The following is a 24599-nucleotide window of genomic DNA, read 5'->3' on the forward strand; positions in this document are numbered from 1 at the left end:
TTGCTCGAGCAGGCACCAGTAACGTCTCCATTGCAAGTCTTGTTGTTACTGTTTTTGGCATATCGAATATGTCATGATTAGCTTGCCAGGTTCTGCCCTGCGGGCAAGATACTTTCGGTAGCTTGCTGGGCTCTCCAAAAAGGGATGAAGAAATTGAACCTGAGTCGGTTGCATGCAAGGCAAACGCCCTACCCGCTGTGCTATCGCTCCAGCCCCACTTGTTTCTCCCAGTAAGGAAGTGCCAAGTGTGTGAAAACTACAAGTCCTGGTATACACGACACTGACAGCACATCTGCATGGTGACACAGACTTTAAATGGATATTCTTTTTTTCACAGTAAGAGAAATCACAATCTGTAGCTGGGAATGTGGTCACCCCAAATATTTATTTCCTCACACTCCCACAGGTTGGTCTATTGTGCAATGTGACTACATTTAGAGCAATGGGTTGTGGTAGAGAGTGAGGTGGGTAAACTCTGGGTTAAGTGCTGTAAGAAGTGAATGCACTTCTTGGTTACTTCCTTCTGCTGGACAGCAGAAATGTTGTGATATAACAGAGACTTGGCGCTGAAGGAAACACCTTTTGGGAGAAAGAGCAGAAAGGTCAAAGAACCTAGTTTCCTGACTGGAACTTTGACACGGGCCTCAGGCAGCTTATGCTCAGAGTGGGTATGTCAGAGAGAAATCAGCAGTTATGTTGAAGTTATGATTCAGCAGTTAGTCAACCCACTGGGATTTAAGAAAGTTATGATGTTCTGTGTCAACTGAGAAATAAGAACAGGAGGAGAAACATTCTTGTAAAGATTTTTAATAAGACTTTTTTCAAATTAGTACAAACATTTAAATACAAAATTGATTTCATATCGATAAGTCTCAAATCTATCTTGGAAACACAAAAAAAGTCTGTTGATCGTTCTTGGAATTTTGTAAATTATTTGAGAACAGTCATTTATTACAGACATTCTTTTCCCTTGTGGGATGTCATACTTCATTAAAACTCTGTAATAAATAATAATAATAATAATGCCAGTTTGGTCCATTTTACATGGAAAAGTTCTAGATGATTTTGAATTACATAGAAATTATAGCACTATTCCTAGATTTTGGGACATGCGGGTGTCTCATCTGCTTTTAAACTAATGTGGTAACATGATATGCAATACTCCAAAGAGAACCAGACACATAGATAATTATTTAAAACTCTTTTTTTTTAAATTAAATGGGGAAAATTCATTTAACTCTGAGATTAGCACCATTGTAGAATATACAGTATCTGGCATAGAATCTGTTTCTTCTAAAAGTTTGAAGCATATGCCTCATTAATACACACATACGCACATACTTATATATATATAGATAATTGATTAACAACCAATAAATAAGTTGGAAGATATTTTGAAATTTGCTCTTAACTGAACAGGAACAAATAAGAACAAACTGTCTTATTTGGTGTAAGGTAATAAGTCCATACATGTACAGATAAATACAGCTACAGTTACTCAGCAGAAGGAACCCAACAATTCATGTTGCTCCACAGTCAACAACCCAAAACCAGCATCTTCAAGAGCAACCGCAAAGGGTATTCGGCCACATCAGTGTTGTATGCTTTGAAAATAAACATAGAGTTAAACATACTTTGGATGGGATAAGTTTTTTGTGTAGCTAACTATGAATAAGAGCCCAAACGATAATGAACACACTTCTCTTTTTCAGAAATTGAGGATAAAATTGATGCTCATACACTGTGTAAGAAAAAGACATATTAGGTGGAGTAGAATTTACTGACTGGTTGAAATAATTCAGATTTGACATAGACGCATTCGCATGGATGGCTAGACCGTATTTATTTGTTCATTCCTCTCTGTATCAATCCCCTCGATACTCACTCTTAATTTTCAGGATAAAAACCATGCGACTTACAACCATAACCCTGTATTAGTTCCCCAGAGGCTTCGAGTGGCAACCACAACTCATAACTGAACTGAACTGTTCTGTCTGTGTTGGAGACCCGACTTGAATACCTAAGATAGTTGGTATGACACTAGGTGGAAATCTAGAAAAATATGAATTTTTTTCTTTTAAGTTCGTTTTGTGCTGAATAGGAGGTGACCTCAAAAGCATAGACTAACATTTCTCATAATGTTCCAGTTAGATCTTTTACAAATTGCTTCTAAAGAAACAACTCTTCTTGTACAACTTTATTCCTCTCCTAGAAAGTAGAACAGCTATATTAAATTTACAATCTCAAAAGTTAGTTTTTCATCAAAAGGAATTTTTCTATGCAATTCTTACACTTTGCCTTGCACAAGGAAACATGGGGCTGGAACAGTAGGCAGGGCATTGCCTTACACACCACTGACCGGCATTCCAGCCCCAGGACTCCATGTGGCCCCCCAAGCCTCCCCAGGAGTAAGTCCTAAGTGCAAAGCCAGGAGTGACCTGTGAACACTGCGAGGTGTGACCCAAAAACCAAAAAAAGGAAAAAGAAAAAATGAAGGATGATTTGGATTTTAAAAATTGACTTTACAAACTCAGAAGTCACTAATTTGCATAAGTTCTAAGCAAGGACAGTTCTTTGGCATTCAATGGCTGACAAAAATAGTGATATTCCTCTCATGGGTAAAAATCTTACTATAGTCATTTGGGTGAAAAGAGAAAGGCGGGACATTTATAGGGCAAGCGTTATTATTATTATTATTAATTTTTGAATGACTTTTAAATATTTATATTAGCTGGACATGGTGAGAATTAATTGGAAGATAAAAAATAAGAAAAGAAGTCACAAACAGGGATGGAGAGATGACTTAGAGACCTAGGACAGGCAGGCTTCACCCATAACAACCACCAGCACTGAGCCAAGTAGAGCACCAGAGTGTGGCCCCCAAACAAACACAAAAACAAAAGAACCCTTGAGGGAAAAAAAAAATGATCTAATTATGGTCCATCTCCTAGGTATTTGTTAGGATCTGAGAGGCATGTAATAATTCCCAAACAAACAGCTCACCCAGGCCTAGGCCCAGGTAAGGCACTCACATGGCTGATGGGTTTGCTTGTTCAGAGACACTAGACCGGATTTTGAGTAGAATTTCTTCTTTTTTTTTTTCCTAAAAGATTCCATCACTGACAAGAGAGAACAATCCCGTGGCCTAAAGCCCTCTCATGATCCCTCCCCCCTGGGGCAGTAGCTCTTGTAGAGTTCCTCTCCCATATGGCCATCAGCTCTCTTCCAGTAGCTACACAACGGGAGGCAATGATGCAAGTCAATACGGTATGTAAGGGCCATCACTGACATTGTGTGAGGCCGTATTCATAGATACTTTAAAGAGAACAACAGAGTGAGTTGTGTTCCTTAGCTTAGGGTCTTTCATGTGGAAATGGTATGTTGGCTCCGAATGAACAGGTTAACGTGGAAGCTGATCTGATGAGCCCAGTGGGACCCACACGTGTGTGTGTGTGTGTGTGTGTGTGTATAACTTGATGCCTACACCCCTCCCATCACTTTTAACTACCAGCGGCGGCTGTGCAGAGTCTTACAACTGCATCTCAGTTTTTTATTTGTACACGAGGGTTCAAACTTTCAGTTAAATAGAACTTTTCGACTAAATACAAGTTTTAAAGCAATTCATTACATTTACCCATCCGATTGTGGCGGTGTGTTCTTTTCTTCTATTCGATCTCTCTCTCTCTCTCTTATTTGTTTATTTATGTTGTGTATGTTTTTACATGGGATACAATAAATATCCTGAAAAGGAGGAGTGGACGTACTGGCCGGCGTAGAGGCCGGCGGCCTGTTCCGAGGGCATCTGGAGGAACACGCGGTCCCCGGGCCGGAGCAGCAGCACGGCGCTCCCGGACGCCTGGTCCAGAAAGCCCTTCTTGTACTCGTCGTACGTGTACATCATGGGCTCGTTGTTCTTGAACAGGGCCACCCACACGTTGCCCCCCTTGCAGTGAACGTGGTAGGCGAAGTAGTAGACCCCGGGTACCTCGCACGTGAAGATGCCCGTCTGCGGGTTGTAGTTCTGCCTGCCGTTGTAGAGCAGCTTGTCGAATTTCACGGGCGCCCCGACGGGCGGGAAGGGCGCGGTCAGCTCGGCAGTGAACGCGGGCATCTCGTAGGCGGGACCCCCGGCCTTCCCCTTCTTCGCCCCGTAGGCATGCGGGGGTTTCAACCCGTCGAGCCCCAGCCCCACGTCTGGCAGATACTCTCCCTGGGCCGGTGGTGTCGGGGGCATTGCGGCCGGGGGCCCTGGGGGTCCTGGAGGGCCGGGGGGTCCCGGGAGGCCAGGCTGGCCTTGAGGACCAAGGGCCCCCGGCTTCCCCGGGGGGCCGTGCAGCCCTGCCACTCCCGGCTTCCCCACCCCTGGGAACCCTGGGGGCCCGGGGAGGCCTGGCTCCCCTTTGGGGCCTGGAATTCCCGGGGGCCCAATGGGGCCGCTGGGGCCTACGATCCCTGGGATGCCCGGGGGCCCCTGTAACCCCTGGTCTCCAGGGATGCCGGGTTCTCCCTTTGGTCCGAGCAGCCCCGGCGCCCCCGGGAGCCCGGGCAAACCTTTGTGGCCCGCTTCCCCCTTGGGCCCCAAGGGGCCTGGCAAACCCCGCATGCCTGGGGCCCCCACTTCTCCCAGGAAACCGGGCTTCCCCGGGAAGCCTTGCAGCCCTGGCTCCCCCTTGGCCCCCGGGGGGCCTTGGGGCCCCGCAATCCCACCCTCTCCTTTGGGGCCTGGAAAGCCAATAGCGCCCGGAGGGCCCATGGGGCCCGGGAGTCCCGGCAGTCCTGGTTCTCCAGGGGGACCCCCGATCCCCGGGGGCCCTGCAGGGCCCTTTTCCCCTCGGGGCCCAAGCGGCCCCGGCAGACCCCCTATGCCCTTGTCACCTTTGGCCCCGGGGAAGCCTGGTTTCCCGATCCCTGGAATGCCGGGGGGTCCTGGCAGCCCGGGCAGCCCTTGCTCCCCTTTGCCCCCCGGGAATCCTGGCTGACCAGGGAGCCCATCCTGGCCTGGTTTTCCAACTCCGGGCATCCCAGGAGGTCCCTGGACCCCTGGCACCCCAATGGGGCCTTGTGGCCCTGGTTGGCCCGGAGGACCTGGCTTTCCTAGGGGACCCTGGGGGCCGGGGAAGCCTATCACCCCGGGTTTGCCCACGCCGGGGAGGCCCACGGGGCCAGGGGGACCGTGCATCCCGGGAGGCCCCTTCAGGCCGGGCAAACCGGGCATCCCGAAGCCCTTTTCTCCTTTAGGGCCCTGGAGGCCGGCAGGGCCTGGGGGTCCTTTGGGTCCTCGCTCGCCCTTTACACCTGGCTGCCCTGGTAACCCCGGGCCCCCCGGCTTCCCAATGCCCGGAAGTCCATGAGGACCTGGAGGGCCCTGTGGCCCCGGGATGCCCATGGGCCCTATCTCCCCTTTGGGTCCAATTTCACCTTTCGCTCCCGGCATCCCCATGGCGCCTGGCTTTCCTGGCATCCCAGGCATTCCCGGCTTCCCGATTCCTGGATAGCCCTGTGGCCCCGGCTTTCCTTTGGTTCCAGGAATCCCGTGGCCTGGTAAACCGGGGGGCCCAGGTGGTCCTCTGGGGCCGGGTTCTCCTCGGGGACCTTGCTCCCCTCGTAAACTGGCTACTGGTACTTCAGCTGGAAAAGAGAAAAGAGTGGGAGTGGGGAAGGAGATGGAAAGGAAAGGGAGAGATTGATATTGGTCATTGTTCATGTTAAGAAAGTCATACAGTAATTATTTCCTTCTGACAAAGTATTGCTTCTCCAGAGGAATGCCCAGGAAGAATGTACCCGTCTGCCTGTAATATGTTCTCGGTACATAAAGGACAATCAAGGTAAAAATTAGTTTGCCATGTTTGAGAACTGATCCCTACTGTTGATTATTAGCATTGCTTAAGTAGCACTGTCCTCTGGTTGTTCATCGATTTGCTGGAGCAGGCACCAGTAATGTCTCCATTGTGAGACTTGTTACTGTTTTTGGCATATCAAATACACCACAGGTAAGCTTGCCAGGCTCTGCCATTTGGGCAAGATACTCTCGGTAGCTTGCCGGGTTCTCAGAGAGGGACAGAGGAATCAAACCCAGGTCAGCCATGTGCAAGGCAAACGCCCTAACCGCTGTGCTATCGCTCCAGCCTGGGTTTCTTAAAAAAAAAAAAAAAGTGTCTATACCGTTTCACAAGAACGTTCCCATCATCATGAACTTGCTTTAATCAATCTGTGAGAATGGAAACATTTTCCAGTTTTGAACTTTTTTAAAGGTAAGCCTCTGTGTTAACAGAGTTTGCAAGAAATGGGGCTAAATCCACCAATGTGTGGCAGATACTTGATCCAATGCCCAGAGGAAGGAAAGAGAACTGATAAACTTGTTACCTATCTCCACTCATCCTTAGTTAATTTTGCTTCCTGAGGAGAAATTAAGATCTTTCACTGGTATGTGTGAAGTTCTGGGTTTGATTCCTGGCACTACACACACACACACACACACACACACACACACACACACACACACACACACACACACACACACACACACAATATCTTTAGTTGAATAAGAAGACAAACTTTCATTATATGTCGTGAAGGGGAATGTTCTTTTCTCCAAATTTGGGGTTTTTAATCCTACTTTTCTACATTGTTTGACCTAATAGTCTTAAGGGTAAAAAGGGGGTTGAGGATGGGCTTTACTAAAGTTACCAAAAAAAAGTCTAGTTTTATAAATTTCTCTAAAATGGCCCAAAGAAAAGGAATTAGGGGCTGGAGCAATAGCACAGTGGGTAGGGTGTTTGCCCGCCACACGGCCAACTCGGGTTCAATCCCCAGCATCCCATATGGTCCCCCGAGCACTACCAGGAGTAATTCCTGAGTGTATGAGCCAGGAGTAACCTCTGTGTAACACCATGTGTGACCCAAAAAGAAAAAAAAAAGAAAAGGAATTAGTAATATAAGGCCAAGATGGTACCTGGATAACTGAACAATCTATATATCAGACTTCAGAGGATAATCATTTTAATGTCTTTCCCCCCATTTAATGGCCTATGTGTTTGGAACACAAAAAAGAAATGCTCATACCCTCCTTGTTAAATAGGTATGAAAGGGGAAAGATTTTTGCTTTTCTCTGGAATGCTTCCTCAGGTGACCCCACCCATAATCTGCATCTGCGATCTTCCTTTCCCTTCCCTTAAATAAAGCTTCCTGCCTTCCACTCCCTTCTTTTCCCTTCACGTTTTTTTTTCTGGATTCAGTTACTCCATCTCTTGCCCTTATTCCCAATCTTGACTGCGTAAGGACAAGAACTTGAGTGCCTGCTTATACTACAATACTGTGTTCTACGAACGTGTGTGTGTGTGTGTATATGTGTGTGTGTGTGTGTTTGCATATCATTGTATCACTGTCATCCTGTTGCTCATCGATTTGTTTGAGCGGGCACCAGTAACGTCTCTCATTGAGAGACTTATTGTTACTGCTTTTGGCATATCCAATATGCACAGGTAGCTTGCCGGGCTCTCCAAGAGGGGCAGAGTAATCGAACTCGGGTCGGCCACGTGAAAGGCGAACACCCAACCGCTGTGCTATCGCTCCAGCCCGTGTTTGCATATACATGTTTTAAATAACGTTGGTTTTTATTTTTTCAACTTAATGTCATATTGTATTTTTCTATACTTTGATTTTAACATAAGTTTATGGCAATTATTATTTCCTCTTGTGCTAAAATGCAACATAATGTAGGCTATAGAAAGCATTATCAGGTGGACTCAGGGGGGAAAATAGAACTATTTGTTTTGTGTGTGGTTTAATAACACTTTTCACATCTATCCTCTAGAGTTTTGAATTGCTTACTGTCAAATAAGGAAATAATGTGCTGTAGGATTTTCTAAACTTCAGATACTAATTCTTTAATAATTTATTTCCCATTCATAAATTTTATTTTTAAAAAGGAGTGGATACAACATTTTTAGGATGCCAAACAGTATGGATTAAGAATTAAGTTGGGGTTAAGAGCAGGAAGCTCCTAATTTTGCAATGATACTAGGTCACTTAGGTTATTTGCTTCTGTTTGCTGATAAGTATAGTGAAGAAATACACCCCCCTATAACATTAGTAATAGATATGATAGGTATTATGTTTTCTGAAAATGTTAAAATATGAAACACATGTTATTTTGATGCTTATACTATATTTTGTTGTGGTATACAGCTCTGACTCTCCCATGCTTCTAGCAATAATGGCTAATATTGAGAAATGAAGTTCGTGACCCTAAATCCTTGTCTATTATGTTTATTCATTGAGCTATTCAGGGAATGAAAGAGAACCATGGCAATCACTCATTTCAAATTCCTGAATATATCTCTGATATCTATCTGACAAGAAGTATCAAAAGCCAGAATGACCATTCAAGAATGAGGGGGAAAGAAATGGCCAGGATTAAATGAACTATCAATTTCTAAAGAGAAGAAAATTGCATGCTGATTGTTGTGATGGTAGCATATCAAAGGCGTGCTGTTTTTCAACAGTGCCTTGTGTTGTATCGATACTAAGCGAACATTTTGGACCTGGCTCTGTCATGTCCTATTCATCAGGGATCCCTGGTGCTGGCCCCAGGCTCAGGCTCTGGAACATATGAAACATATACTGTTCTTTCCTACTTGGTTGGAAAACCAACTATAGTAATTCAAAACTTCTTGTGGTGCTTTAGCACTTAACACTTAACTTATGCCATTGATACCATCAACAGTTGTATTTTAGAAATGAAGGGAAGTAAGTCCAAAGAGGTTAACTAACTAAATCTCTCTCCTTTCTGGCATGCAGACTCCCAAGTCCCCATCTAGTAATTCTGCAGGGACCAGTGGGAGAGGTTCTACTGCTTAAAGAAAACTTTGGTGAAGTTCCTTTCATGTAAATGCTAGCTTTTCAGATAAGCCAGATGAATTTATAAGCAAGCTCTCACATGAAAAGTGTTTTCTAGATGCTAAATAACTAATGAATATTCCTATAAAGACACAGGGGAGGGTTTCAGCTCTCATTTCTAGGCAGTCTATACTTTAGTTTCTTGTTGGTTTATTGATGGAATATGGGTAGTAACTTAATATTCCCCAGCATCTGGCCTAGAGCCTAACACAAAAATATAGACCCATTAAAGAGCTGCCAAGTGTTTGAATAAAGAATGAATAAGCGAACAAACCATTTGCGATTAATATGGTTTGTGTCACTTGATGCTATTATAATAACAAGGCATAGCCCAAAATGGTCATTTTCCTTGAATCATTTTATGGGACTGGAACTTTTCAAGCATAGAGTTTTGAGCACTGTAGGCATGTAATGAAGGCTGGTAATGTATTCTAAATAAAAAATACCAAAAATTTTCACTTTCCCTCCTGCTGTTAGTTTAGGATTTTGGAAAGCTGCTGTTGCATAACACAAGATGAAAAGGAATATGTTACCTTTGCCTTTCTTGGGTGCAACTTCCTTGCCCATTCTGGGCAACGGCTGCATTTCCTTCCTGTACGGGGGTAGATGAGGATACTCTTTGCCATACTGCATGTGAGGCAGCTCCTTGCCCATGCTAAGGCCATCTGCGCCCAGAGGCAGATGAGGTACTTGCTGACCCAGGGGCTGGTACTGTGGAATTTGTGGTGGGATCTGAGGTGGCAGTGGCTTGATCCCATAGTAGGCGCCGCCCTGCACAAGCCTGATGGAGCCCAGGGAAAAGGTGAGGAGCACTCCCAGCAGCTTCGGAGGGGCTGGCAGCATAGCCATCACCTGCGGAGGGAAGAAATGCACCAACATGATGGAAAATAGCAGGAGAGTGAAGTCATCTTTTTTTTTTCTTTAAAAAGAATTTTTTAATTGAATCACTGTGTCACTGTGAGATAGTTACAAAACTTTCATGTTTGAGTTTCAGTCATACAATGTTCCAACACCCATCCCTCCACCAGTGTATACATTTCCCACCATCAATGTCCCCCATATTCCTCCTATCCCTCCTGCCACTGCCTCCCACCCCCGTCCTGTCTCTATGGCAGACACTTTTCTTCTCTCTCTCTCTCTCTCTCCCCGCATTATTGCTTGCAATACAGATACTGAGAGGCCATCATGTTTGGTCATTTGCCCACTTTGCACACATCTCCAATCTGGAGCAATCCCTTCCAATCATGATTGTCATAAGGTCCCTTCTCTGTCCCAAATATCTTTTCCCCAGCCTTTGAGGCAGGCTTTCAACTGCAGGAACCAATCTTTTATCAACAGAATGTCACGATGGTAGATGTGAGTCGAACTGTGTCTTCATTTGGTCATAAGAAAAAGGAAGTCACTTTTTATTGAAAATAAACGAGACAAATCAGACACAGAGCAGAGAAAGATCATTTAAGTAAAGTCACTGAGTGCCATAAGAGTTTTAGAGGAGAGACTGCATGTTGTCCCCAAATTTTGATTCTGTCTTCACTCAGATTGTTGAATAGAGCCCCTGCTTTTCACATAAAACCAAGCTGCACAGGATAAAGGGTTGGATTAGAGTTGGATTAGAGCTCTAAACATTTTAGGTTTAACATGGTTCGTCTTTTCTCCTCTGCCCCTGCCCCAAGGAGTTTAGTTTTATTGGGTTGTACCCATCACAGTGTTCTCAAGGCACTCCCATTCCTCTGTGTTTATCTTTAACTTCTCCTCTGTGCTGGGTTTCCCCTATCTGTTAATCACTTATATCCCCAAATCAGATCCTGTGACTTGTAAGGTCAGATCCTTCTAAGGACTCTGGATTTTGTGTTTGTAAGTGAAACATTGCTTTTTCTCTTTCCCTTATGTCCTTTGCATAGTTTAATTTAGAGCAATGTCCTTACAGGAAGACAGTTAATGTTATGTTTTTATAACTTGGGAGTTAACTGACTCCGAATAATATTTTCTCCTGGGCATCTTCGTATTTACTCGACTTGAACCTTAGTTGCCCTTGGTTCCTAGCACCCCAAAAGTAGGGTCCCAGCGAAGGGACTGGATGGACCCAGGGTAAGCTACCCTGATATCGAAACAAGATAGGCTAAGCATCATAATATTAACTACAAGTTAAGGGCATGATCATGGACAAATTCTGTCATGGCCCAAAGAGAAGTGACTGGACAAAGACCCTGCTAGGGTTAGGAGTCTGTAGTCTGGGATCTATAGTGAGATGTCCCCAGGAGACTCACTCTATAAGCTTCACATTTCTCTTACTGTGTCCAAACAAATGACTAGAAAATTATTAAGAAATAAATCTAAGATGATTGTTTATGGACTAAGGAAAGGAGAACTATGTCCTTGATGAAATTCCACCCTTGAGAAGATCTCCTAGCAGGAGATCTTTGTCTTAGAAGAGTTTTTCCAGAAGGAAGGGCTTCCATATGTTGATGGTTCTATCTCACCTGGGTGTAGTTGGTACCCCCAGCTTGGTGGCTAGGCTCTTGACAAGGCTGAGACTGGACGCTAGAGAGACAGCCTTGGTGGGGGGGGGGAGTAGGAGGCAGGAATGAGGAGGCTTATGGCAGTGGGGGAGACTGGAAAGAGGCAGAGGGAGACTACACTGGAATAAACTGCAACTGATCACCAAGCAGCCTGGCCTTTGTTTCCTCCTTTATCTGCCCATTGCCATTGGCTGTCTGGGGTGAGGAAAGCGGCTCCAGATCGCCAAATTGCTAGAGTGCCGCATTCTTTATTCTGTGAACATACAATAAAGGACCTCTCAGCTAGGCTGACCATGTGACAAAGTTCTCAACCACTGTATGTACTTTCAACAGGTGCAGTTTCCAAGACAGATCTTACAGGAGAATGAGCAAGTTCTCTCTTCCTGCTGAGTTGAGGTGGATATACTGCCCAGAAAGGACCTTGAACCATGAGATGCAAAGTAGGCATGAAGATGGCAGAGCAAGACATACAAGAAACCTCATCCCTGATTGAACTCTGAGGGGTCATAATAGCCTGGCAAGCTACCGAGAGTATCCCGCCCACACGGCAGAGCCTGGCAAGCTAACCGTGGCGTATTCGATATGCTAAAAAACAGTAACAACAAAACTCACAATGGAGACGTTACTGGTGCCCACTCGAGCAATGAACAACGGGGATGACAGTGCTACAGTGCTAATGTGATACATTTGTAATTTGGTTAATTGGACCTGAAATTGATTAAAATTTATCTTTGTACTCTTATAAAGCAAATTTACTATATAACAAAGGCACTCATAAGAATAAAATTTTTAACAAAATGTTTCTAAGATGTTTAGAGTATCCTTTTCAAATTAGAAGTAAGGAAAATAGAAATAGTTTTGATTTGTTTAGAAATCTGGTTTGAAACCAGGTCTATTTGGAAATGCCCAGGGTTAAAGATGCAGGACTTCCTAGTGCCCACTAGGGGGCAAGTGTGGTACACAGCGAAGCGGGCTCAGTGACTCCTCCCTGCAGTACTAAAACATTACAAGGCATTTTTCACAGCTTCATGAAAAACTGAATTCTAGGTGGAGTGTCATCACAGTTGTGGAGAGAAAAAGAGTGAGTGGGAGAGACAGACTGACAGGTACAGAGACACAAAGACAGGGAGAGTCTCAAAAACGTACTGCAAATGTCTTCTGGAAACTGTAGTAAACTTGTCTATAAATAATTTCATTTCCACTCTGCTCTATCTCTTTTACTCTGCCTTACTTAATTCTGGACCATAGTTTTCCACTTCCTAGAAAATGCGATTTAACTTTGCAACATCCTGTTTAAAAGTAGTGCCAAGAGTGTGAACAGGCTACCGAAGAATTAGTTAATAAAAAGCACCTAAGAAAATATTGAACAAGACTCTCTACCACAAAATTCACCACCATACTTGCTTTCCAGATATCCTAAAGAATCATCTTTCTTCCCAAAGGAGAAAATAAAAAAAATCTGTCAGCAAAATGATTTATAAAGTTTTCTCCATTTCATACAGCAAGAATAGTCTCAAGAACTGTTTACTTCAAGTACTTATAAATGGAAGAAGATAGAAAGCTATTTTTTTCTGGCCATCTGAAAATAAGTAAATTTTACACACCATTTGGGAAGAGTCAAAAATTATTATTGACTTATATGTAATACTAGTTTTATTTTAGGTGGATAAAATGTGCTATATGAAACTCAGTGAATTTTTTTTCTTTTAGGCTTTTGTTTGTTTTTTTGACCACATCCATGGTGCTCAGGGATTAATCTTTGCTTTGAGCTCAGGGATCATTCCTTGAGAGCTTGAGGGACCATCTGAGGTACCAGGGATCAAACCCGGGTTGGCTCCAGGCAAGGCAAAGTCCCCTACCTCCTGTATCATCTCTCCAGTCCTGTTGCTGAACTTAGTGATAATTTAAATACTTACCAGAAACAGTGATTGATAAAGACATGTATTGAAAACAATATTGTACAGTCAATGGAAGTCTAATTGTTTTTTGTTTTGTTTTTGCACCATGCATGGCTATGCTCAAAACTTCTGGTTTTGTGCTCAGAGAGCACTTGTGGTGGGTTCTGTGGGACCATGTGGGATGCCAGGGATCTAACATAGGTCAGCTGCATGCAAGGCAAACTTCCTACCCATTATACTATTTCTCTCACCCAGTTCAATTGTTTTAGTAAGAGTCACAAACTATTAATGAGGCAAAAAACACCCTTAAAAATATATTTCCCTTTCATTTTGATTTTCCAATATCTAAAATTTCTTTTCAGTGCTGCAACTTTTCCCATTTATTTCTTCTTTTTTTTTTTTTTTTTGCTTTTTGGGTCACACCCAGCGATGCTCAGGGGTTACTCCTGGCTTTGCACTCAGGAATTACTCCTGGCGGTGCTTGAGGGACCATATGGGATGCCGGGGATCGAACCCGGGTCGGCCGCGTGCAAGGCGAATACCCTACCCGCTGTGCTATCGCTCCGGCCCCAGCCATTTATTTCTTCTTACACATTTCTATAGATTCTATGATTTTGTACATGTAATACACGTCCATTTAAGACAAAAATAAATAGTATACACACTTCTGTCCCTTTTTTTCACTCAGAGGTCGAGAACTGCAGTCCTTATTTCTCATATTTTGTGGATCTGAACAGATTTCAGTGTTTTCATTTGTCAAGAGTAAGATTTGATTATTCTGCAGAGTCCTATCCCCAGGGCAGCCATTAGAGAGAAAACGTGTTCACTCATACTAGATTTAAACTGTGATCTCTGGTACAGTATAAACTGGAACTGAATCCCCATCAGGGATTGAATGATCCCCACTAGGGAATGAATGAATTCAGTGATTAAGCCCTAAACCTGTGGTGATGTCTGTAATAGTAAGCTCCTATGTCTGGTTCAACACACCTCCATCAGTTCAGTGGATGTGTTGGATTAAATTTAATCATCTTTAAACCAGGACAATCTAATGAAACACTGGAAAACTGGAAGGAGACAGAATGCCTGGAAGAAGACCAGTTGAATACCAAAGGCCCGGTGGGACTCTACTTACTACAATTATTTCCTCTTGTAGGCTTGGCCTTTCTTTCCCCAAAACCACCTCCCTCATTCTGCCATCTGCCATTTCGCTGACTCTTTATTTAAATAAACTTTGTTCCCTTTTAACTTGAATATTTATTTAGGGGCCCTGGTTAGAACTTACCGCTTGACTTATCCTTCCTAATTTCCCTCTTGTCCCTGAGGATATTTTTGGTGGTCAAAGTGGTATGGTGGTTCTCCCCAAATCACTCAAAAGTACATCAAATTTGTGTAACACTATCCAAGCACCTGGCTAGATGAAGGAACCATGGAATCCCTGCCGAAAAGAAATGGTAGCAGGGGGCATTCCTGTTTCTTTCTTTCTTTTTTTTTCTGTGAACATCCAGAACAGTCATGCTGCAAATTCTATTTTATGCGTTCAGGGATTTCTATTTGAATCTCTGCATAAGTGTATGTGAACATAAACATATTTGATATTTGTGGACACTGACCTTTGCCATCAAGTCAGCTTAGTGATGGATGTTTGTCATAGAGTAAAAACATTGAAGAAGCAGCCAAAAGACTACTACACTGGAGTGGAACCTCCTGTGATTCTTCATGTTTCTTACTTGGGTAAGTCCCTTTTCTTACCTGGGTTTTAGTTTCGTAAACTATAAAATAGAAAATTATAACCTCTGCCTCTCCCATGAGTTGTTTCAAGTAATAATATGAATTCTTTGTAAACTGAAAAGCACTATTCAAATCTAAGTGATCATGAAATGGAGAATGAACAAACTCCCCAAATGGAGACAGACAAATCAAAATCCACTGAAATGTCAAACACTTTCAAAGAATATGATCCAAAGTGAAGGTGAGGTTAACTGCAATAATGATATACTTATTATTGCTTTATTCATAATATTACTAACACTAATACAGCAATAGTGGCCATTGAAATGTGCTTGCTAAGAAATGGCCAAAAAATGCACAGCTGAACTGAGACAATTCCTTCTGGTTTGAGAGTTACCAGTCCCAATCATTGTAGACAGCCCTCTATGGTTCTTTATTTGGGCAGAACTGCTGAGAATTTCCATTTCCTTGGTGACCTGTCATTCATGTAGCAGAAAAATGTAATATTGATTATTTTAGATGGTTCTCAACACTATTTGTACATTTTCCTCATGAGAGTTTGGTTTGTGACCCAAAGGAATGCTTAAATATTTTAAAACCTTGCACTGTAGCACTGTCATTCTGTTGTTTATCGATTTGCTCAAGCAGGCACCAGTAATGTCTCCATTGTGAGTCTCCTTACTGTTTTTGTCATATCGAATATACCATGGGTAGCTTGCCAGGCTCTGCCGTGCGGGCGAAATACTCTAGGTAGCTTGCCAGGCTCTCCAAGAGGGACGGAGGAATCAAACCTGGGTCGGCAGCGTGCAAGGCAAATGCCCTATCCGCTGTGCTATAGCTCCAGACCCTTGACCTGTCCTAAATTCAAATGCCCCAGTTTGCCTGGACTAACAGCATGTCTGTGTTAGAATGCATAAATCTGTGCAAAAGTGTCCTTACTATAAGGTCAGGTCTCTCCTCTGCTTCTGAAAGGTTTTCCTCTGTGCTTCTACTTGCTCCCTTGTATAAACTTTGTATAAATCTAAGAAGACAATCCTGCTTTTTAGGAGGATAATTCTGCAAGGATTTGCAGAATTATCTGCAAGGAACTTGCAGAATTATCCTCCTAAGAAGCAGGATTGTCTTCTTAGATTCCCAAGATTTTCAAAGAAAATCTTCTCTTGATAGTATTTCTCTGCACTGTAGCACTGTTGTCCCTTTGTTCATTGATTTGCTTGAGCAGGCACCAGTAACGTCTCCATTGTGAGACTCGTTGTTACAATTTTTGGTATATTGAGTATGCCACGGGTAGCTTGCCAGGCTCTGCCGTGCGGGTGGAATACTCTTGGTAGCTTGCCGGGCTCTCTGAGAAAGTTGGAGGAATTCTAGTATTATAGAATATTTCACAGAAAACCTAATTAAAGCAAAAAGTTTTTGTGTTACACTCAGCAGTATTCCTCAGGGCAATCAATTATTTTGGTATAGGTATTTCTCCATCAGCCTACTGATTGTTATCAAAACTATTCTGGTTGCTGGAAATACAGTTGTAAATTTGAGAGATGAGGTCCCCAATCTTCATGAACTCTCTTATGGTGTGATGGACAGGTAGCAACCAAGTTTACAAAGGTTTAAAAATTTCACAGTTGAGGGCTGGAGTGATAGTACAGTGGGTAGGGCGTTTGCCTTACACGCGACCGACCTGGGTTCAATTCCCAGCAGCCCATATGGTTCCCTGAGTACTGCCAGGAGTCATTCCTGAGTGCAGAGCCAGAAGTAACCTCTGTGCATAGACAGGTGTGACTCAAAAAGCAAAAAAAAAAAAAAAAAAATTACAGTTGATTATTAGGGGAAAAAAGCAAAGTAGGGCAACTGGTGAGAGAGAAAGACGTGCTGGAAGGCAGTGTTTGCCAAGTTAGTAGGGTAAAAACTCTTTGAGGCAGTAAATTATGCATAGAAATGTGAAGTACTGGGGTGTATGATTTCAGTAAAGAAATCTACTATCGAGAAAAGAGAAACTTACCCTGTGAAGATACCTCCCTCCCTCCAAAGAGAAACTTTTCACATAGCCTTTTATATTTGTTCTGTGAGATGTATATTCCTTCATTCATTATCTGGGTGAAAAAAGCACCCTAATTCTTGTAAGGAAAGTTTCAAAAACCCTTATCCTTTGTATTGGTCTCTGGTTAGCCAGAGGAGTGCTTCAATATTCTTGCAGACCAGCATTGGGAAAAGCCAATAATTGAACATGAAAATAGCCCCAGAGGCTGGCTGGGTGAGGATGGTGGTGAACACTGAAGATGATTAACAGTAGCTACCTTTTTTGAGTGCTCACTCTATGCCAGCACAATAAGCATAATTCAAATAGGCCATGTGATTAGTGTAATCACTATACTCACCATGATTTTTTTAAAAACTGAAATTTAATTAAGAAATTTAAAAATCCCTAGTTGCTTTTCTTCCTCTTGAGATGGTTAGGGGACCCTGGCCTGCTACCAGTGATGTTTAGCAGAGTAGGCTTGACTGTTTGGTGCTCAGGCCTGGAGTGCGTGGGGCCTAACAGTCTAACTCTGGTGCTACCCAGGCATGCCACATGGTGCTAGAGATCAAATTCAGAGTCTAGCACACACTTGGTATGTGCTAAACTACCTATCATCTCTCCCCAGGCCCTTGATTTCTTTCTGGAGTTGCCAATTTATTAGCTAACTAGGCATTCCATTTGATTTTATAAGGTGCAGATTTAATTGTTCTGTCATTGTTCAAATATCAAGACCATATTTTCAGTGAGAATAAAGAATTACTCTGATGTATAGGAGAGATCCTGGATTAAATTATCTCATGGGCTAGAAATAAAAACAAGTGGTATTAATAAACTCAGTAAGTCATTGAGATGAAACTTGAAGAAACCAGCCTATTAGGGGCTGGAACAAGAGTACCGTGGGTAAGATCTTGTGCATGGTTGACCTGGGTTCTATTCCCAGCATTGCATATGGTTCTCTGAGTCTGCCAAGAGTGATTCCTGAGTGCAGAACCAAGGGAAACCCCTCAGCACCACCAGGTGTGGTCCAGAAAACAAAAAACCAAAATAGACAAAAAAAAAAAAAAAGAAATCATCTAAACAGATCTTTATCAGTCAATCCAGTGGAGGCAATGGACAAGACCACACAGTAGTCACTAGTTCAGTCCACCTGCACATTTGCACCTATTAGAACTTAATGCAAATATAAAACAGAACCTAGAGTATATGCATTTGTGGATCAATCCTGAATTTTGTTATAATTATGAGCTGTCAATCACCCTGCTTTCAGCTCTATGCTGTCCACGACCTCATGAGATGAACAGAGCTTAATTAGATTGTGGCTCATCCCTCGAATTGGGTCACTCACATAACAACTGCAGCAGGATGACCAGATGTCACATTCCAAAAGTTCCCTGGAAGAGATTTCATATCATTCCTCAGTAACCAGAATTTGATAGACCTACTTTTCCTAGTGTCTAATTTGGATCTTCTTATTCTGCGTTTTAAACTCATGTTTTCTTTTCATACTTTAAAGAGGTGAGAAACATCTGGGGGACATTTTTGTGAAAATGATAGCTCACATGTATCCTACAATGTTCTTCTTTTGTTTCTCTAAAGGGAATCATGTCTGCTGTCAGGTAGTTAATAAATCATTTGAGAGAAATCTTTAAAGGGAAAGATGTAAATTGGAATTCTTTGTTTTCATTCCACAATATGAAAATATCATTGTTCTCAGAGCACAATGTGCCTGAGTTCTAGTCTGTATTTTGCAGGGGAGTTCCCAAGCAGTGATCAGGGGGCAGGGGACCACTCCTTGTGATACCTGATTTCGTAGGGCATGTAGTTCAGTGCCAGGTCTCAGTGATATGGCTCTGATTGGATCTTGTGGTGCTGAGGGCCATCAAGTCTATCTTGACTCCAGGCCTATACCCAGAGATGCCTAGAGGGCTATGGGGTATCAGGGATCAAAGTTGAGAACTTATGCATGCAAGCATGTGGCCCTGGACCTTAGCTTATGTCCCTAGACCCTGATTTCTAGTTCTAGCAAGTTGCCTATCTTGTCTGGGCATCAGTTTCCCATTTGTCAATGGTGTCAAGATCTCTCTGATTCTAAAATGTTATGGTTCTGGCAAATATAAACAGAATTTCCACAATCTCGTTGAAAGGTGCTTTAATGAATTCAAATGCTCAAAATTTTAAAAGCCATAAAGTTAGACCAGTATCACATTTTTAGTTACTTTTTGAATGCAAATATTTCTTTTTTTATACATGAAGATGAAAGAAATTAAGTTTCAGCAGAGTTTCTGTAAGCATTCCTTTGATGAAATATGCTGTACCTAAATTTTAAGTCAGGGATGAACCAAAGTTAGAAACAAGGTTTAGGGAGGAATAAAGAGGGTAATTTATTTATTTATTTATCTATCTATTTATTTATTTATGTGTGTATGTATGTATGTATGTATTTATTTTGATTTTTGGGTCACACCTGGCAATGCTCAGGGGTTACTCCAAGCTCTGCATCTCAGGATTTACTCCTGGCGGTCTTCCTGGCAGTGCTCAAGGGACCATATGGGATGCTGGGAATCGAACCCGGGTTGGCTAGGCAAACATCCTACTCACTGTGCTATTGCTCCAGTCCCCAAAGAGGGTAACTTTTAACTTAAAAAATAACATGCAGGGGCCAGAACGATAGTATAGCAGGTTGGGTGTTTGCCTTGAAAGTGGTTTACCTGGATTCAATCCCTGGCATCCCATAATGTCCTCAAGCACTAATAACTCCTGAGCATCGCTGAGTGATACCAAAACAAACAAACAAATTTTTTTTAAAACTTAAAAAAAAACAACAGAAATATCCCAAAGATTGAATAAAATGGAAGGTCATTGAGAAATATTTTAAAAGTAAGTGCTACAATGGATGCCCATACCAGAAACCAAATGCAAATCTCTTATAACTCAAATCAGTTATCACTGGAATATGTATGATTAATCCAAGAGCTTGAACTTTTTGAAGAAATCGTGAAATGAAATAAAGGAAGTCAGAGCTTCTTGCACTCCTAGGAAAAACAAAGAACTTTGGAGTCGCTGATGCAGCAGTTGCAGACCTGGCAGCAGAAGGTTGAGGGATTTGGCGACACTGAATTTTCCATAACTTTAGTGACATCCTCCGTTATGGAGGTCCCATTTGACTGCCAGGAGCTGTGGGACAGGAATCTGAATTCCAGACATTTTAGCAGCTGGAGCATAGAAGGCAGAGAGTCCTCTGCAGCTACCAGAGCATTAGCTTCTTCTTCTTTTTTTTTTCTTTTTTGGGTCACACCCGGCGATGCACAGGGTCATTCCTGGCTCTGCACTCAGGAATTACCTCTGGCGGTGCTCAGGGGACCATATGGGATGCTGGGAATTGAACCCAGGTCGATCGCGTGCGAGGCAAATGCCCTACCGGCAGCATTAGCTTCTAAAGTCGGTCTAGACACACAGGCAGAGGGACAATTGGAGGAGTTTCCTCCTCCCATCCAGGCAAAACTGTCTCAATGGTAAATTATGTTATTTTAAATTAATTAATTTTTTTAATGGATCCCCGGGAGGTGAGTTACAGACTTATAAATTTTTGTTGTTACGTTTCAGTCATACAATGATCCAGTTACCCATCCCTCCACCAGAGCCCATTCTCCACCACCAATGATCCCAGTTGCCTTCCCCTGTCCCACCTCATCCCCCCACCCTGCCCTGCCTCTGTGGCAGAGCGTTCCCTTTTGTTCTCTCTCTCCATTTGGGTGTTGCGGTTTGCAATAGAGGTATTAAGTGGCCATCACGTTTGGTCTATAGTCTATTTTCAGAACCCATCTCCCACCCGAGCGGGCCATCCAAGCCCCCTTTACTTGATGTTCCCTTCTCTATCTGAGCTGCCTTTCCCCCAGTGTGTGAGGAGGCTTCAGAGCCGTGGAGCAATCCTCCTGGCACTTCTCTCTATTCTTGGGTGTTAGTCTCCCATTCTGTTACTTTATATTCCACAGATGAGTTCGATCTTTGTATGTCTGTCTCTCTCTTTCTGACTCATTTCACTTAACATGATACTTTCCATGTTGATCCAGTTATATGCAAGTTTCATGACTTCATCTTTTCTAAGAGCTGCATAGTATTCCATTGTGTAGATGTACCAAAGTTTCTTTAACCTGCTTTTGGGCACTCGGGTTTTTTCCAGATTCTGGCTATTGTAAACAGTGAACATACAAGTGCAGATGTCATTCCGACTATACTTTTTTGCCTCTCTGGGATATATTCCCAGGAGTGGTATTGCTGGGTCAAATGGGAACTCAATTTCTAATTTTTTGAGAAAAGTCCAAATTGTGAACTGAAAAAAATGCCTGCAAGTGGCCCTGAAATATGGATCCAAGGACCACAATTATAAAGATTAGATAGAGAACAGATCATAGGAGGGAAAGGGCAGTAAAGAATTAATACTTAGGCTGGTTCTCCCCACCCAGGCCAGAAATGGGAGGGAAACTGATATATTCTCCCCTATCTCTCACACAAACATATCAATAACCTGAAAAATATATCAATAACCACATTAACACCTTCTGAGAAAACAAAGCAAATGCCAGAAAGGTTAAATTTGCTTCTAAAATAGAATGAATGAGAAAAAAAATTCTTCATCAATCAGTTAGAATGGCATAACAACAGGAAGTCTAATAGACAGGGAATTTAGAGTGACTTATTAAGAAATCAATGTATATTAAAATGAGCTAAGAAAAGGAATTCATGAATAGAGGAAATTTTTCACTAAAAGCTAACACTATAAAAACATTTCATAGCTGCTTCCCATGAAATTTGCAGAAAATGAAATAATAGCCTGCTTGGAAAGCATAACAAAACACTCTCAGTTCTGCAGAGAAAAGAGTAAGTGAAATTGAAGATAAAATTCTGGTAGTGACTCAAATGGAAGAGGATAGAGAAACAAGATTTGGAAAAAATAAAGAAGTATTTTGAGACCCATCTATCTCCATTAGAAAATGCAAAGGTAATGGGTATACTTGGGGTGAAGAGATAGGACAGAGCCTATTCAAATAAATTAAATTGAAAAATTCCCCAAATCTAAAAATAATTAATCAAAGAAATGCAGTACGCTGATAGAACGCTCACATCCAAAAGTTCAAAAAGATACACACCAATGGATATTATTGTTAATAAGTCAAAAGTCAGGGGCTGGAGCGATAGCACAGTGGGTAGGGCATTTGCCTTGCACGCAGCCAACCCGGGTTCGAATCCCAGCATCCCCTATGGTCCCCTGAGTACCGCCAGGGGTGATTCCTGAGTGCATGAGCCAGGAGTGACCCCTGTGCATAGCGGGGTGTGACCCAAAAAGAAAAAAAAATAAGTCAAGAGTCAGCAATAAAAGATCAAATCTCAAATGCTGCTATGAAGAATACAAAACACGAAAAAACATTCCTATCAAACTATAATCGGATTTCTTAGCAGAAACTTTGCACACTAGGATTCACATTCAACAAATAAAAAAGTTAAAAACTTACACCTATAAATGCTTTATTCTGAAAAATTGTTATTTCATGTATGTTGGAGACAAAAAATTTTTTGCAGATAAAGAAAATGAAATGGAGTTTACTTCCAACAAATTGATATAAAGCAATGTTGAAAAAGTTTTTTTACAGGACAAGTAAAAAAAAAGAATATAAAACTTTGACTATAGTGATAAACTGTAATACAGAATCAGAATATAAACAAGGATTAAAATAAGACAAAAACATAAAGGTGGATGAAGAATAGAATAGAATATATTTAGTCTACAGATGATAAGTAAAAACTGGCACAAAAAAGACTATATTGGGTATAAAATGCCTAATTCAAGTCTCATGATCCCACAAAGCAAAAATCTGGAGCAGACACAAGAAAAAAACAAAAGGGAAGAAATCCACCCAGGTTTGATTCCTTCGCCCCTCTCGGAGAGCCCGGCAAGCTACCAAGAGTATCTCGTTCACAGGGCAGAGCCTGGCAAGCTACCCATGGTGTATTCAACATGCCAAAAACAGTAACAAACAAGTCTTACAATGGAGACGTTACTGGTGCCTTCTTGAGCAAATCGATGAGCAACGGGATGACAGTGACAGTGATGGAATAGAGAGAGAGAGAGAAAACAATGGAATAAACATTAATTTTTTGGGGGGTGGGCATACAATGGTCAGGCATGCTTCCTGGCCCTGCAGTCAGAGGTCACTCCTGGTTGTGCTCAGGGAAGCATATGAGGTGTTGGCAATCAAACCTGTGTGAGCTGTGTGCTAGGCAAGCACCCCACTCGCTGTATAATCACTCTGGGCTCTGGGAACAGACAGTATTGAACAGTGACAAACACTTGGTGTCGATCACAAAATCTTAAAACAAAACAAAACAAGAAACCTACCAAAAATAGCAGACTACATCTATATTATGCACACAAGAAACTAGTAATCTTAAGAAAATCATACATTCATAGTGAAAAGCTAAAGATAACCTGGGGACTTCTATCCTGAATAGAGAACTTGTGGTATTTATATCCAAAATAATAGAACTCAGTTACCAACAAAGATGTGTTTTGCTTTTTGAGACAACATGGCTGGAACTTGGGGTGATCACGTTTAAAAAAATGCCAGGAAAGATAAATTATCTTTTTTTTACTTACAAGTAAAATACAAAGAACAAAGACAAATGAACTGGCAAACACAACAAAAATAACATTTAGACTTTGAAAAATCTGGTGGTGGGGCTGGAGCGATAGCATAGCGGGTAAAGCTTTTGCCTTGCACACGGATGACCTGGGTTCGATTCTCAGCATACCATATGGTCCCCCCAGTACCGCCAGAAGCAACTTTTGAGTGCATGAGCCAGGAGTAACCTCTGTGCATTGCCAGGTGTGACTCAAACAGAAAAAAAAACCATCTGGTGAGTACTGAAGGGAAAAGCTGAGGGTTTTGGAGAAATGGATAGACGATACTGGAACTTGGTGGCAGCTGCAGTAAGATTTATTTAGACAAATGGGTGTGATACTGTACTCCTGGAACATTGTAGCTTTGTAAACAAATGGGAGAAAAATGAAATTTAGTGAAATATGTATATGTACATATGCATATATAATTTTATATATGTACATACACATATAAAATTAGTGAATTGGTGAGGTAGTACAGAGGCTAAGGTTCTTTTCCTGCATGCATTTGGCCTTGGATTCTCAGCTCCACATAGGGTCCCCTGAAAACATCCTAGAGTGTCCCCTAAGTACAGAGCCAGGAGTTCCTCCTGAACACCACCTAAAATGGCCTCTGAATAAAAAAAGATAATTAAAAACACTTGTAATTAGGGTAAGAAAATAAGCAACGTTCTTGATTTACAAATATTTAGAAAGGGTTACAGAGAAATCTTATTTTCAGCAAATCCAGATTATAATTATGGTTTATTTGCTTAGGTAAGCAGAAATGAGTAATTATTCCTTAAAAATTGCAAGCACATGCGTTGTTTTTAAAAGTATGAAATATTTAAGCTCTCAAGAAGATAAATTAATAGCGCTGA

General features: G+C 42.1%; 1 protein-coding gene across 1 annotated transcript in view; it reads right to left on the reverse strand.

Annotated features, from left to right (window-relative positions):
* Positions 1 to 809: 809 nt before the first annotated feature.
* Positions 810 to 24599, reverse strand: part of COL8A1 (collagen type VIII alpha 1 chain) — a 178665-nt gene continuing 154875 nt past the window's right edge. Inside the window, exons 3-4 of the mRNA XM_004606750.2 lie at positions 9432 to 9750; positions 810 to 5628 (exon numbers count right to left, since the gene is read on the reverse strand). Coding sequence (XP_004606807.2) covers positions 3719 to 5628; positions 9432 to 9747 — 2226 coding nt within the window. The 5' untranslated portion in view covers positions 9748 to 9750 and the 3' untranslated portion in view covers positions 810 to 3718. The remainder of the gene's footprint in view (positions 5629 to 9431; positions 9751 to 24599) is intronic.

The sequence above is a fragment of the Sorex araneus genome, chromosome 2 (assembly GCF_027595985.1).
Source record: "Sorex araneus isolate mSorAra2 chromosome 2, mSorAra2.pri, whole genome shotgun sequence".
NCBI lineage: Eukaryota > Metazoa > Chordata > Mammalia > Eulipotyphla > Soricidae > Sorex > Sorex araneus.